The 14,449-nt window shown below is 39.9% G+C and overlaps 1 protein-coding gene across 1 annotated transcript; it reads left to right on the top strand.

Moving 5' to 3' along the window:
* Positions 1-7,191: 7,191 nt before the first annotated feature.
* Positions 7,192-13,073, top strand: LOC143030659 (uncharacterized). The gene is made up of 2 exons (XM_076193835.1): positions 7,192-8,006; positions 11,646-13,073. The coding sequence occupies exon 2, from the start codon at positions 11,771-11,773 to the stop codon at positions 12,473-12,475; it is 705 nt and encodes a 234-aa protein (XP_076049950.1). The 5' UTR covers positions 7,192-8,006; positions 11,646-11,770; the 3' UTR covers positions 12,476-13,073.
* Positions 13,074-14,449: the final 1,376 nt, after the last annotated feature.

The following is a 14,449-nucleotide window of genomic DNA, read 5'->3' as shown; positions in this document are numbered from 1 at the left end:
CCACCTCATGCATCACAACATTTTCCATATACAACCATTCTCCATTCACCCCTGTCTTCTGTCCTCTCCCGTCCTTCCTCAACAGACATTCCCCTCTTCCCCAAAGCCGCCTTCACCCCATCCATCTATTATTATTATTATTATTATTATTATTATTATTATTATTATTATTATTATTATTATTATTATTATTATTATTATTATTATTATTATTATCATCATCATTTATCACGATCACGAATCCCTTAACCCCCCGGGGTCGTAGGGGCACTGCATCGATGAACAATTCCCCAGTGACCTCCATCTTTCACGGTCGTGGGCAAGGGCCTGGGTCTCTGCAAAGTTCCTCCCTGTCCATTCTGTGATATTGTCTACCCACTTCTTCCTCTGCCTGCCTCGTCTCCTCTTCCCCTGAACTGTCCCTTGGAGGATGGTTTTTGATAGTCCGCTGGACTGTGTCACATGTCCATACCACTTCAGTCTCTTCTTCACTGTGGTCAGGTCTTCATAGTGCTTCACATGCTGTGAGATCGTCTTGCGCATTTCTTCGTTTGTGATGTGATCTGAGTATGAGATGCCAAGGAGTCTTCTGAAACACCTCATTTCCATTGCCTGGATCTTTCTCTGCAGTTCTGCTGTCAGCGTCCATGTCTCACATGCGTACAGGAAGATGGACAGGACTAATGCATGGAGTAGCTTCAGCTTTGACTGGAGACAGATGTTCTTATCTCTCCATATGGGTTTCAGCTTTGCAAGTGTTGTTGCCGTCTGTGCTGTGTTGCCGTCGAGAGCAGCACAGACGGCATCATTTATATCTACCCAAAAAGACTCCTTTTCCTCTATGCTCTTCTCAATACCAGGCCCATACGCACTTACAAAAACCCTAATCTCCCTTCCCAGCTTCACCTTCATCCACATCAACCTTGATTAAACCTCCTTCCACTCCACGTCACGTTTATTTATCTTTTCACTTACTACTATAGCCACCCCTTCTTTTCTTCGTCCCCTCTTCACTCCTGAGTACCTCCCAGCTACACTCCCAAACTCACAGTTGCTATTTCCTTTCATTTTAGTTTCACTCAACCCCAGCACATCCATCTTTCTTCTCACAAACATACTGCCTATCTCTTACTTTTTACTCTCATCTGCACCACATCCATAGAGGGATTAGGGAGAAATGTCAATATAATTGTATTAGGAGACCTTAATCCTAGGGTAGGAAATGAACCAGTAGACGGAGTGATTGGAAAGTATGGAGTTCCAGGTAAAAATCGTAGTGGAGAATTGATGGTGGAGATGTGTCTTGAAAGAGTTGATAATGGCAAATACAATGTTAAGGAAGAAAGTAAAGCATAAGTACACATGGGAGAGGGTGGTGGATGGAAGGGTGGCAGATAGAGCGTTAATGGACTATAGTGGTGACCAGGAGTATGGTAGGAAGAGTTAAGGATGTACATGCTCTAAGGGGAGAGAGTGGGGGAATATCAGATCATTTTCTGGTGGAAGATAAATTGAGAGTGGAGAAAGAAGAAAAGGGCAGAAGGTATGGGGGTACTTAGAGTGAACTACCTAAATGAGAGAAAAAAAGGAGAATGAGTATAAGAAGAAGCTGAAAGAGGAGTGGGAGGGAGTGAAGGATAGAGTAGAACTAGGAGTGGAGGAATGGGGATGGTTTAAGGAGGGAGTTATAAGGTGTGCAAATATGGTGTGTGGAACAAGAAGGGCGGGAGGAAATAGAAGGAAGGGTAGTGAGTGGTGGGATGAGGAAGCAAAGAAAGGTGTAGAAGAGAAACAGGCATTCATAGCTTGGCTACAAATTAGGACGAGGGAATCGTATGAGAGGTACAAAGTAAAGAGAAGGGAAGTTAACCATAAGATAAAAGAAGCAAAGAGGAGAGCAGATGTGAAATGGGGTAAGAGTATGGCAGCAAAAGAGAAAGAGGCGAATCAAGTAGAGAAGAAAAGGTAAAAGGTGCAGATGGAGAAATGATAATGGAAGAGAAGGCAGTGAGAGGAAGGTGGGCAGAGTATTTTAGGGAGTTACTAAATGTGAAGGAGGATAGGGAGGGAAAGGTAGTTGCAGTGGGAAGCGCTAAGAAAATGAGAAAATGAGAGTTATGAGTGAGGAAAATGAAAGAGAAATAGGGAAGGATGAAGTGAAAGCAGCTGTCAAGATGATGAGAGCAGGTAAGGCACCTGGCTTGGATGGATGCCGTGCTGAATGTCTGAAGAAAGGAGGTACAGTTATGGTGGACTGGCTAGTGAGGTTATTTAATGTTTGTTTAAGAGAGGGTAGAGTGCCGGAGGACTGGAAGAGTGCCTGTATAGTTCTGCTTTACAAGGGGAAAGGGGACAAGTGTGAGTGCAGTAGTTTCAGAGGGATCAGCTTGTTGAGTGTAGTTGGGAAGGCTTATGGGAGGGTCTTGTTTGAGAGGATTAGGAGAGGAACAGAGGGAGTAATTGGTGAGGAACAGTGTGGGTTTAAGACAGGTAGGGGTTGTGTAGTTCAGATTTATGTGGTAAGACAGATATGTGAGAAAGCTATAGGAAAAGGTAAGGATGTTTTTGGGTCTTTTATGGATATGGAAAAGGCCTACGACAGGGTAGACTGGAAGGCACTGTGGGAGGTATTGCAGATATATAGGATAGGAGGAAAGCTGTTAAGAGCAGTCAAGGGTTTTTACGAGAGTAGTAGAGCTTGTGTCAGGATTAGAAATGGAGAGAGTGAATGGTTTGAGGTAAAGGTGGGACTTCGTGAGGGATGTATTATGTCGCCCTGGCTGTTCAATCTTTTCATGGATGGGGTGGTGTGAGAGGTGAATGCAAGGGTAGTGGGTCAGGTGTTGGAGATGATTAAAGAAAATGGAGAAAAGTGGGAAGTGAGCCAGTTGTTGTTTACTGACAACACTGCGCTTGTAGCAGGATCAGAGGAGGTATTGAGGAAGTTGGTGACAGAGTTTGAGGTGTGTGTGAAAGAAGGAAGCTGAAGATAAATGTGGGCAAAAGTAAGGGGATGAGATGTACAAGGAGAGAGAGTGACAGCAGGCTGAAGGTGAGTATTAAGGTGTATGAAAGAAGGAAGCTGAAGATAAATGTGGGTAAAAGTAAGGTGATGAGATGTACAAGGGGAGAGAGTGACAGTAGGCTAGAAGTGAGTATTAGGAGTGAAAGACTGAAGGAAATCGATAGTTTTAGATACTTGGGTGCGACTGTGGCAGGAAAGGGAAGTGGGGGTGGAGGTAGAATGTAGATTGAGAGAAGCGAGTATATGCCTTGGTGGATTAAAAGGTGTAATGAGAAATAGACATCTAGGAATGGATGCTAACAAGAGGTTATATGAAGGAGTGATTGTGCCAACAGCATTGTATGGGGCAGAAACATGGAACATAAGAGGAAGAGAGAAGGAGTTTGAATGTGTTTGAGATGAAATGTCTTAGAAGTATGATAGGGGTTACTAAGCTAGAGTGAGAAATGAGGAGGTGAGGATGAGAACAGGAGTGGAAAGGGAGTTGGGAGATAGGGTTGATGAAAGAGTATTAGGATGGTTTGGACACATGGAAAGAATGAGTGAAGAAAGATTAATAAAAGAAGTGTAGAGGGCAGAGGTGGAAGGAGTGAATATGAGGGGGCGTCCTAGGATGAAATGGGTGGATGGGGGCAAAAGAGGCATTACAAAAGAGATGAATGTCTGTTGAGGAAGGACGGGAGAGGACAGAAAATAGGGGTGAATGGAGAGGGGTTGTGTATAGATGATGTTTTGATGCATGAGGGGGAGTGGTTGGGGGATGGGGGGTGAGGAAGTATGTATGAGAAACAAATTGACGCAGCGCGAAGGAATTTCTCCCCGTCTTCTCCTTTTCTGCATGGGGGGGGGGCGGAGAGGTGGGGTCGCCGAATTTATGAAGCAGCCTTGCTGTGGATGTGCTGTGTCTTGCGACACTGCTTCTGACCTAGGGCAGTGGACAAGGTGCAGGGATGACCCGTCATCCAGGAGGTGCTAAGATGAAAGGGAGGGTGGAAGGGTGTGGAGTGTATTCAGGGATGGAATGGGTGGAAATGATTTTATGCCTTTTCCTTTTTGGCTACCTCCCTTGTAAGGGGGAAAAAGCCTTAGTATATGTATGTATTATTATTATTATTATTATCATTATTATTATTATTATTATTATTATTATTATTATTATTATTATTATTATTATCATTATCATTATCATTATTATTATTATTATTATTATTATTATTATTATTATTATTATTATTATTATTATTATTATTATTATTATTATCATTATTATTATTATTATTGTCACAACTTTGGGTTGTGACACACGACCTACTATTTCTTCTCATTTTCTTACGTCTGCTCTCAAACCACAGTTACCAAATACTTTCGCTCAAGGGCCTAGCCGACGCAGGCTCCACAGTTTTTCGTCTCCTTTCAGCCCTTTTCGACGATTAATTCCCTATACTCTTTGGAATTGCCGGAACTCTTAAGGCCTCTAGCAACTACTTCTTTACATTTTTCCTTCTCCTTATCCTCATTAACTGTTGCGCCAATTTGGCAGTCAATTACAGTGCCTTAACGAATTTGAGAGACTTCTAATTGCTCAGGAAATCCCTCCCCCTCCCTTTAGTTCCAGGTGTCTAAATATGCCTGCGAGCAAAGACACGAATGTTTAAAATTAAGTGTGGGATTCCACAACCTCTCAAGTTTACTGTTCCTTCTTGCAGTTGTAAGTTACTACTTTATGATTAGAGTCAGTGTATTTCATCCAAGAGTTACCGTTCGAATTGGTCCTAACGGTTCAGATCCCCCCCCTGCGCGCTTGCCATTTATTGTTTAGTCTAGTTTTAATTAGACTAGTTAGGATCATATCTTCCACTCTCGAGAGTAGTGACTACCCTCAAGGAACAATTAGAACTGTTTCAACTTCCACATAAACGTGCACGGCGCTCCCTACGGAACTATTGCTTTAACATTTAGAAAAACGGCAACGGTGTATGCCATACATTGTATGGGCAGGCAGTTGACCCTTCAGTGCCTGTCCACCAGTTCGGCTTGGGTTCACACAGAGTGAGGTGGGACACGCGTGTCCTCGGAAGGTCCAAATGTGCATCATTCTCTCGTAGAGTGGCCACTGCGAATTGCACTCATTAATACGAACTGTTTAATCACCGTCAATCATACACGGCTGATTAATTATAAGTGACTAGTGCCCGGAGAACTCGAGAATATCAGTGCCACGGCATTCAGTGCCACCGTGACCACGAACATGGCGGCGAAGAGTGTCGCCTTCAGTGACTACCAAACTCAATCCTTATGCAGTATCGCCATTAGAGGGTGCAGAATCGCTCCCTTTCAGGACATCCTGACCGGAAAGGAACTGGCATAATTACGGAGAGACGCCTGCGGAACCTATCTCACCTCCCGCCGTGAAGTGCCACCCCACGAGGACAGTCAGTTCCCGCCCAGCTCAACCACAAATGCATCCTCACACCCCAGACGCATCCTGCCGGAATGAGGGACCCGCGCCTATTTGAGGACATCCCCGCAACCAGCAGAAGCCCCTTAAGGATGGTAGCAAGTAACGATATTGGTGTTTTACTAAATAGGACCCATAGATAGGCGCGCAGGTAGTTAGAATACTGTAGGAAGAATTTGTTATATTTTAGACCCTTTATAGATTTGTGTTGCATGCCAACAATGTCTGATTGTAGAAATAATCTTGATCATTAAAACTCACAATAGGATGACCTGTTTGATTAGCCTAGGACGGTCTACTTAATGAGTTGTCCCACACCCCTTTGAGTTATATACACGCGCGCCGAGAAGGGAGCGCGCGCGGTCCCGGTCGGTAACTCAAATCTCCTGGACTTCGGCTTCCCACTGCGGCTATCCTTCTCCTCCCTTCATCCCTCACTTAAGGTAGGTATTTCCCACGCCCCCACTACCACCTCCTTCTCCTTCCACTGTCCAGGGATTTTGTGACAATTATTATTATTATTATTATTATTATTATTATTATCATTATTATTATTATTATTATCATTATTATTATTATCATTATTATTATTATCATTATTATTATCATTATTATTATTATTATTATTATTATTATTATCATTATTAGAAAGCATCCTTCGTATTAAAAACAACTTGATAGATAGATAGACTTTATTTGGCAATGAATCAATGTACATGAAGTGCAAATAATGACAAGAACACATAGTTCGAAATAATAAATGTAAATTGCCGAGGATAACACAAAAAGCATGAACGCTTATTTCCATTGTGGTCCTCATCAGGTTATTATTCTACATTAAGTCACACGGACAAACATACATAGGGGGTTGAGGGGACCAGAGACACTCATGAGTAATACCAGTCAGTACACATATGACACATAAACATTGTTATAGTTTTGCTAATATTACTGAAATGTTTGTACATATAGGAACATTGAGTCCAAAAATTAGAGCACCATCCAAAAGGAACATTGCATTAAGCAAAGGAACAACAAAGTAATGTTAAACTGTAACAAAACAGTATGAGTGAGTACTATATCGGAGTAGTACCATTAATAATATCCTGCATTTTTCTACATCTGTATCAACATGTATGAGTGAGTACTATATCAGAGTAGGACCATTAATGATATACTACAATATTCTACATCTGTAACAACATGTAGTTATAGAGAATCCAACACTGCAGCTAGGGTCACCTATTAATTAAATCTAACATTTTACCTGAATCTCAGGACGGAGTGGGCAATTACTATGAGCACCAAGGAGTAGTACATTATAACCTGAAGCACCAGAGGTAGGGACCAGTGCTTGAATGAGTAACATAACAAGGAGAATGAGGAAGAAGGTCAGATCATAACTGTTCTCGGAACCTACCTGAGACATATACCATATTATGACTGGCAAAACAAAGGTGGAAACCAATTTGTAAACATCAAACATTGTTATGTTGAACTAAACTTCTGAAAAAAAGGTGGGAGGGGAGGTCAGAACAGTTATGAGTGAACGCAGATATGGTTGGTATTACTCATGGATTCATGTGTCCCTCGCTAAGTTAGTAGTACACAAAATCAAGGCTGTTCTCTGTCCATAGCTGAGACATATAGTAACCCTTGACTTTTTTCTTGAAGGTAACCTTGCTATTTGTCTTAATGAATGGACACGGGTAGTGAGTTCCATAGTTGAGCACCTGTGAAGTGAAAACTGTTTTTGGTGAAGGGACCTGCATGAGGTACAATAAGAGACTCTTGACTGTTCCGGGTTCGGTTCTCAGCCGATAATGTAAAATTACAGCTCACATATGAGGGAGCAGAATTATGAATGACATTGTAAACCTGGTTTAGTTTCAGCTGCTGGACACGATATTTTACAGGTAACATTCCTACCTTGCCGAGAATATGGTAACCTATGAAACGTATTCCCCCAATCTGTGCAGGACTAATCATTGACCAAGCGTTTTGACAAGATTATATTCTGCCTACCAAACTGGCAGTGCTTTTATGCTATCGGAACTAACATAAAAAGGCAACAAAGCGATGAACAGATAGGGAAAATAACCTCTACCAGACGATAAACACAAGTGCACGACTGACGAGTGCCCATAATAACAGATTTCATTTGCTTGAGTGCTGGGCTACCAAATTCTATGCCACTTTAACTCATATTATAAAACACCTGTCTGTATTCACTAAACACGAAGTGGAGTTTTGAGTGAATATAAAGAAATATTTACTCGCAACTATCAAATTCAGTGCACAGTGAATTGAGAGATTAGGCATTGACTATCTTGAATTTTATTTTCGTACCGAGTAGGACAGAGTACCTGCCCGCCACGAGGAATGTAAACAGGGTACATGGCTCTACCACAACACTGGATGAGAAATACAAGAAAACTAAAATGCACTCCTAAAAGCCCTGCATGAATGCATCTCAAAGGATCAGGAAGCACAAAACACCATTATTGAAAACAAAAAATATTTGTAAGTAATTTACTTTACATCAAAAGTTTCCATAAATAGCGTCTTTTTCCATTACCTAACCTACACCCCCCTCAAAAAAAAAAATCTGATGTTGTCCTCGTGAAGTACATGTAAGATTGGTACAGGCACAATTTCATTTTCATGAAAAATTGAATGTTATTCGTATTACGTGACTGTTTTGTCTGAATAACCACAATTAACAAGCTACTACCACCATGCGTCTTATTTTAGTGGATGATATAACTGGGGGTGTCTAACCTAACCAGAGAAATGTTACATTCATGTTATTAATTTTTTCTCACTCTAAGATGATAGATATAAAAATATGTTTTCATTTATGGGTTTCCGGTGGTATTTCTGCCAAAATTTACTTGTTTATTCGCCAATCCTGTATATGTAGGTGTGGGGGAGGGGTGAAGGTGTTCCCTGACAACTGCAGGAATCGCACAAACATTGATTTCCGACATCCTTGATTATTGAGTGAGTATAGAACTCTGCGAAAATGTTGCCAGTATTTCTTATTCCCAGTTACCTGTGCTACTGTGTCCCTTTCCATACTTGATTTGTTTTCTGTTTTTTTTTTTCTTTTTTTCTCTTTGTAAAGTTCATCCACTCTTGTGGCTTCTCATTTCTCTATTAACTATCACTTTACCAGTCTGTTTTTCAGATTTCAGCTCTCTTTTATATTTCTTATTTTTGTTCAATCGTCCATTTTTTCTTTTACATCTACATCATCTTTCTTGTCGTTTGTTACCTTGCTGCATTTTGGTTAATGCCTCAGTTTACTATATTTTCATGCTACTAATGTATTAGCCAAAATTATACTTTATTCTGGAGTGTTCTACAAATAGCGTCACTCACCATAACCAAAAAATGTAAATAATATGTTGAATTACAAGTAAGATTGCTACGGGGAACAAACTGAACAAGCTATTCTAACCGTGCGCCTTGTTTCAGTATTTGGTGGAAGGGAGGAGTGCATCTAACCTAACCTAAATGTAGGTAGGGACAGATTAGGCTATATTGACTAGAAGTAATGTACTTCTCACGCAAGGATGTCAAAGACCAACATTTTATATTTTTATTCATAGGCTTCTGGTTATATATCTAGGTACGGGCACAAACATTTTCATTTTTTTTTTTTTTATCCTTAAATTATTGTTGCACATGAAAGGCAATTTTATTTAAAACGAAACGCTTTTTAAATTTTTTAAATGGCTAAAAAAATAAGGAAGATACAATTTTTTTTAGCCCGCATTTTTGGCTAGACTTTATAAAAAAAAAATGTTAGAATTAAGGGTGGTAATTTGTAAAGATTTTGGCAGAGAAACACCACTGGTCCAATGTTATCAAAATTCTGAATACTTGGGTTTTATAGATCAACAAATCACATGAACATGTCAAAAACAATGTGAGACATCTTCATCATACCATATTTCCCTTTTCATGGCAACTATGAAGTTGTCAATTTTCAGATTATCATTAATAAAATCCAAACCACTGGGCCAATTGACATGCAACTTGACATGTGAAGGTTTTATGGGTTAATAAATCACCTGTGCATGTCAATGACATTGCAGAACCTTCTTATTGTACCATTCTTATTAACATCTATCAAGTTGCCATGGCAACTGTTGTCAATTTAGAAATAACCAATAAAATCCAAACCGCTTGCCCAATTGACATGCAACTTGGCATGTGAATGATTTATGGGTCAACAAATCACCTGATTATGTCAATAACATTGCAGGACCTTCTTCTTATACCATTCCTACTAACACCTTTCATGTTGCCATGGCAACTGTTGTCAATTTAGAAATAATCAATGTAATCCAAACCGCTGGCCCAATTGACATGCAACTTAGCATGTAAACGTTTTATGGGTCAACAAATCACCTGAGCATGTCAATAACATTGCAGGACCTTCTTATACCATTCTTACTAACACCCATCATGTTGCCATGGCAACTGTTATCAATTTAGAAATAATAAAATCCAAACCGCTGGTCCAATTGTCATGCAACTTGACATGTGAAGGTTTTATGGGTCAATAAATCACCTGAGCATGTCAATAACATTGCAGGACCTTCTTCTTATACCATTCTTATTAACACCTATCATGTTGCCATGGCAACTGTTGTCAATTTAGAAATAATCAATAAAATCCAAACCGCTGGCCCAATTGACATGCAACTTGGCATGTGAAGGTTTTACCATAAAGCCCGATTCTTCAAAAGCAAATATATATACATATATATATATATATAATATATATATATATATATATATATATATATATATATATATATATATATATATATATATATATATATATATATATTCACCGATTCAAACACAAATTTGGTTATCAACCTCGGCAAATAAGTTTTCCAAGTAAAAATATTAAGGTAAGGCACCAAGAAGCTAATATTTTAATGTAAGAAAACTGTTTTTTAACCTATTTTCTCCCCCGGATATGAACAGCTCAAGATCATTGGGTATTATACACTTGGTGATTTGTTGACCCAAAAACCTTCACATGCCAAGTTGCATGTCCATTGGGCCAGTGGTTTGGATTTTATTGATTATTTCTAAATTGACAACAGTTGCCATGAGAAGATGATAGGTGTTAGTAAGAATGGTATAAGAAGAAGGTCCTGCAATGATAATGACATGCTCAGATGATTTATTGACCCATAAATTTACCTATCATGTTGTCATGGCAACTGTTATCAATTTAGAAATAATCAATAAAATCCAAACCACTGGCCCAGTGGACATGCAACTTGGCACGTGAAGGTTTTTGGGTCAACAAATCACCAAGTGTATAATACCCAATGATCTTGAGTTGCTCATATCCGGGGGAGAAAATAGGTTAAAAAACAGTTTTCTTACATTTAAATGTTGTTTTCTTGGTGCCTTATTTTATTGTTTTTACTCGAAAAACTAATTTGCCAAGGTTGATAACCAAATTTGCGTTTGAATCGGTTAATATTTGTTTGGTTTTGAAGAATCGGGCATACACTTACACAACAACAAGATCATTTGAAAATCCTGCACATGCACTGAGCGCTCAAAGCATTCAGACTAAGCCAAACAAAACCCAACGGGTCGCAAAATATGGCATTGTAAACAGTACCAGCGCGATGGTGGCGCCGCGCTTGTTTTCGCGCGTATCTAGTATATCTGCGAGGATGGCACCCCTGCCAACGCAGAGGAGGGTTTACCGAAAAATTAAGAACAAGTGATTTGCTGTAGGAATATATATCAGATTTTCATGAATCAAATGTTAATTTATGGCATCCTTGAATGGTGTGTGCATGTGTGTGTGTATTGGTCCCCTGCGAAAATCTGTCAATTTTTCTAATTTCCAGTTATGTTATTGTATCTTACATTATACGCCGACCTATTTTCTCGTACTTATTTAACCATGAATTTCCCTATTAAGTTATACTGCACTACTCTCTTTTTTCCACTCCATCACTTTTAGTATTTGCTCAACATTTCATTTCGTTCTTCTTCCTATAAGCTTCTTTGATATGAGCTGTATGTTCCCTTTCTCACATTTTCCCATACAGTCGTGTTATTTCTGACTTTCTCTAAACAAGTTAGATGTTGAACTTGTATATTTTCTTGCAGGTCGAGGGAAAATACCGACATTTCTTCGGAGAAGGCATCCGAAGATTCCTTATATTCGTCATATAATTAAGAGAATCTGGTGTGGCCTTTGCGGCAAACCTATCTCACGAGACGTCTAATATTGCATGATGGCACACACTGGAGAGAGACATTTCAAGTGTGACCTGTGTGATGCAGTTTTCTCACGAAAGAAGCAAATCAAGCAACACATGATGACCCACACCGGGGAGAAGCCTTTCAAGTGTGACCTGTGCGATGTAGGTTTCTCACAAAAGAGTAACATCAAAAAACACATGATGACCCACACTGGAGAAAAGCCTTTCAACTGTGACCTGTGCGATGCAGCTTTCTCTCGAAAGGGTCATCTCAAACAACACATGATGACCCACACTGGAGAGAAGCCTTTCCAATGCAATATGTGCGATGCAGCTTTCTCCCAAAAGAACAATATCAAACGACACATGGTGACCCACACAGGAGAGAAGCCTTTCCAATGCAATTTGTGCGATGCAGATTTCTCTCAAAAGGGTAATCTCAAACAACACATCATGACCCACACTGGAGAGAAGCCTTTCCAATGCAATTTGTGCGATGCAGCTTTCTCACTGAGGAGTCATGTCAACCATCACATGATGACCCACACTGGAGAAAAGCCCTTCAAATGTGACCGTTGCGATGCAGCTTTCCCAAGAAAGGATGCTCTCAAACGACACGTTATGACCCACACTGGAAAGAAGCTTTTTAATTGTGACCTTTTCGATGCAGCTTATTCAGAAAAGAGTGATTTAAACTATCACGTGATGACCCACACTAGAGAAAAGCCATGCTAATGTGGCTTGTGTGGTGCGGCAGCTTTCTCACAAAGTAGTCATCTCAAACGACACATAATGACTCACACTGGAGAGAATCCCTTCAAGTGTGACCTGTGTGGTGCGGCTTTCTCCCCCCATTTTTTTTTTTTTTTTTTTCAAACGGCACATGATGACCCCCACTGGAGAGAAGCCTTTCCAGTGTGACCTGTGCGATGCAGCTTTCTTCCGAAAGAGTGATCTCAAATATCACGTGATGATGACCCACACTGGAGAAACCTTCAAATGTGACCTGTGCGATAAAGTTGAGCAAAGTGTAATCTCAAACGACTCTTCATGGCCCACACTAGAGAGAAGCCTTTCCATTGTTACCTGTATGATGCAACTTTTCACAAATGAGTAATTTAGAATATTACGTGATTACTCACATTGGAGGAAAACTCTACAAGGATGACCTAGGCGATGGAGCTTTCTCACAAAAGAGTGCCACTGAATCATCACGTCAAGATCCACACCAGAGAGAAACCTTTCATGTGTGACCTGTGCGATATAGTTTTCTCACGAAAGAGTGCTCTCAAATATCACGTGATGACCCACACTGAATAGAGGCCTTTATAATGCTGTCCGAGAAAAAATGAAGTAATAGTAGACGTCACGTGGTGGCCCATACAGGAAAGAAGCCTGATAGTGATAACCCACACTGATGAGAGGCCTCTTCATTGTGACCTATGTGACCCAACTTTTCTATAGGATGGCACTTTCAGCTATCAAATATTGATTTATCGTTATTAGACCTGTTTGGTTGATGAGTCGGCGCATGCGCATACGGTTGCAAATATTCGTTTATTTACTGTCAGTCATGTTAATACTTGAATGCCCCTGTTTGGATGGCGTACTACATAATTGCATGTTTTGCTTGTTCGTAATTGAAGAGTTTTGAGTGTTCCATTATGTGCGTGAATATGCTTGTAATTACGAAAAACCGTGGAGAATATTAGAAAGTGGCATGACTGGTGGTAATAGATATCTGCACGTTGTCACAAGTGTGTTTGGCCCTCATCAATTCTAAATTTGTGAGGCAACAGACACTGCAGTGGAATTATGTGTATGTATATATATATATATATATATATATATATATATATATATATATATATATATATATATATATATATATATATATACATACATATATATCTATACATATATATATAATTCATAAATAGTTTATTAATTAGTTAATTGCAGTTAGAGGAAACTGAATGGGTTGGAGAAGTATTATCGACTTGTGTGTTTTTGAAGCTCGAAACTCTGAAGCTAGAAATTTCAAAACTTCGACACACTGAGCTAGAAGATAACAGAAGCCATCGGAGCTGGAGCACATTCTAACCGGCCAAATCACTACATTATCACCAAGAGTTCGTTCTGCATCTGATCGTCTGAGTGACCTTGGAGTAGTAACGTCGGGAAAAGGGAAGGGTAGGGGCGGCTAGCCTCTACGACACGAGAGCCAGAACGAAGAACTGCAAATTGAACCAATTGCTTCACCTCATCGTTCGGCCTTACCCCCACCCATCCAGTGTTAAGTATCGTCGGTACTAAATCAAGGTGTCAGTATTCTCGGCTGGTATAGCCTGTGAAACAATGGCTCTTGCAAATTCATATCTGCCAGTGTGTAACTCTGTGGCTAAGTGTATGACAAAGTAACTGAATGTGCGATAAAAGTGAGTATCTCATAACAAATTGTGCTCATTCTGTGTCAGTCTCCTGTTGGGGCAGTTAAAGTGCCCATTTACTGTCGCCCTCACTTGTGAGGTTCTACTATATGGAGTAAACGCTATTGTAACTTGTTACTGGAAATATAACTACGCTAATGTATTCAGCAGTGTTTATTGAATCCCTGGAGATAGAACATTCATAGTTAAGTCTTTTCAAGAGTGATATGAGGTGGCATATAATGACTTGTTTAATCCTTTTACCACACGCTAAGACGAT

The sequence above is a fragment of the Oratosquilla oratoria genome, chromosome 12 (assembly GCF_046742065.1).
Source record: "Oratosquilla oratoria isolate Oo_2021 chromosome 12, ASM4674206v1, whole genome shotgun sequence".
NCBI classification, from domain to species: Eukaryota; Metazoa; Arthropoda; class Malacostraca; order Stomatopoda; family Squillidae; genus Oratosquilla; species Oratosquilla oratoria.
This window is presented reverse-complemented; position numbering and strand designations above follow the sequence as displayed.

Bases quoted from the DNA above. Each gene is read 5' to 3' on its own strand.
- LOC143030659 (XM_076193835.1), top strand. From the start codon at position 11,771: ATGATGGCACACACTGGAGAGAGACATTTCAAGTGTGACCTGTGTGAT.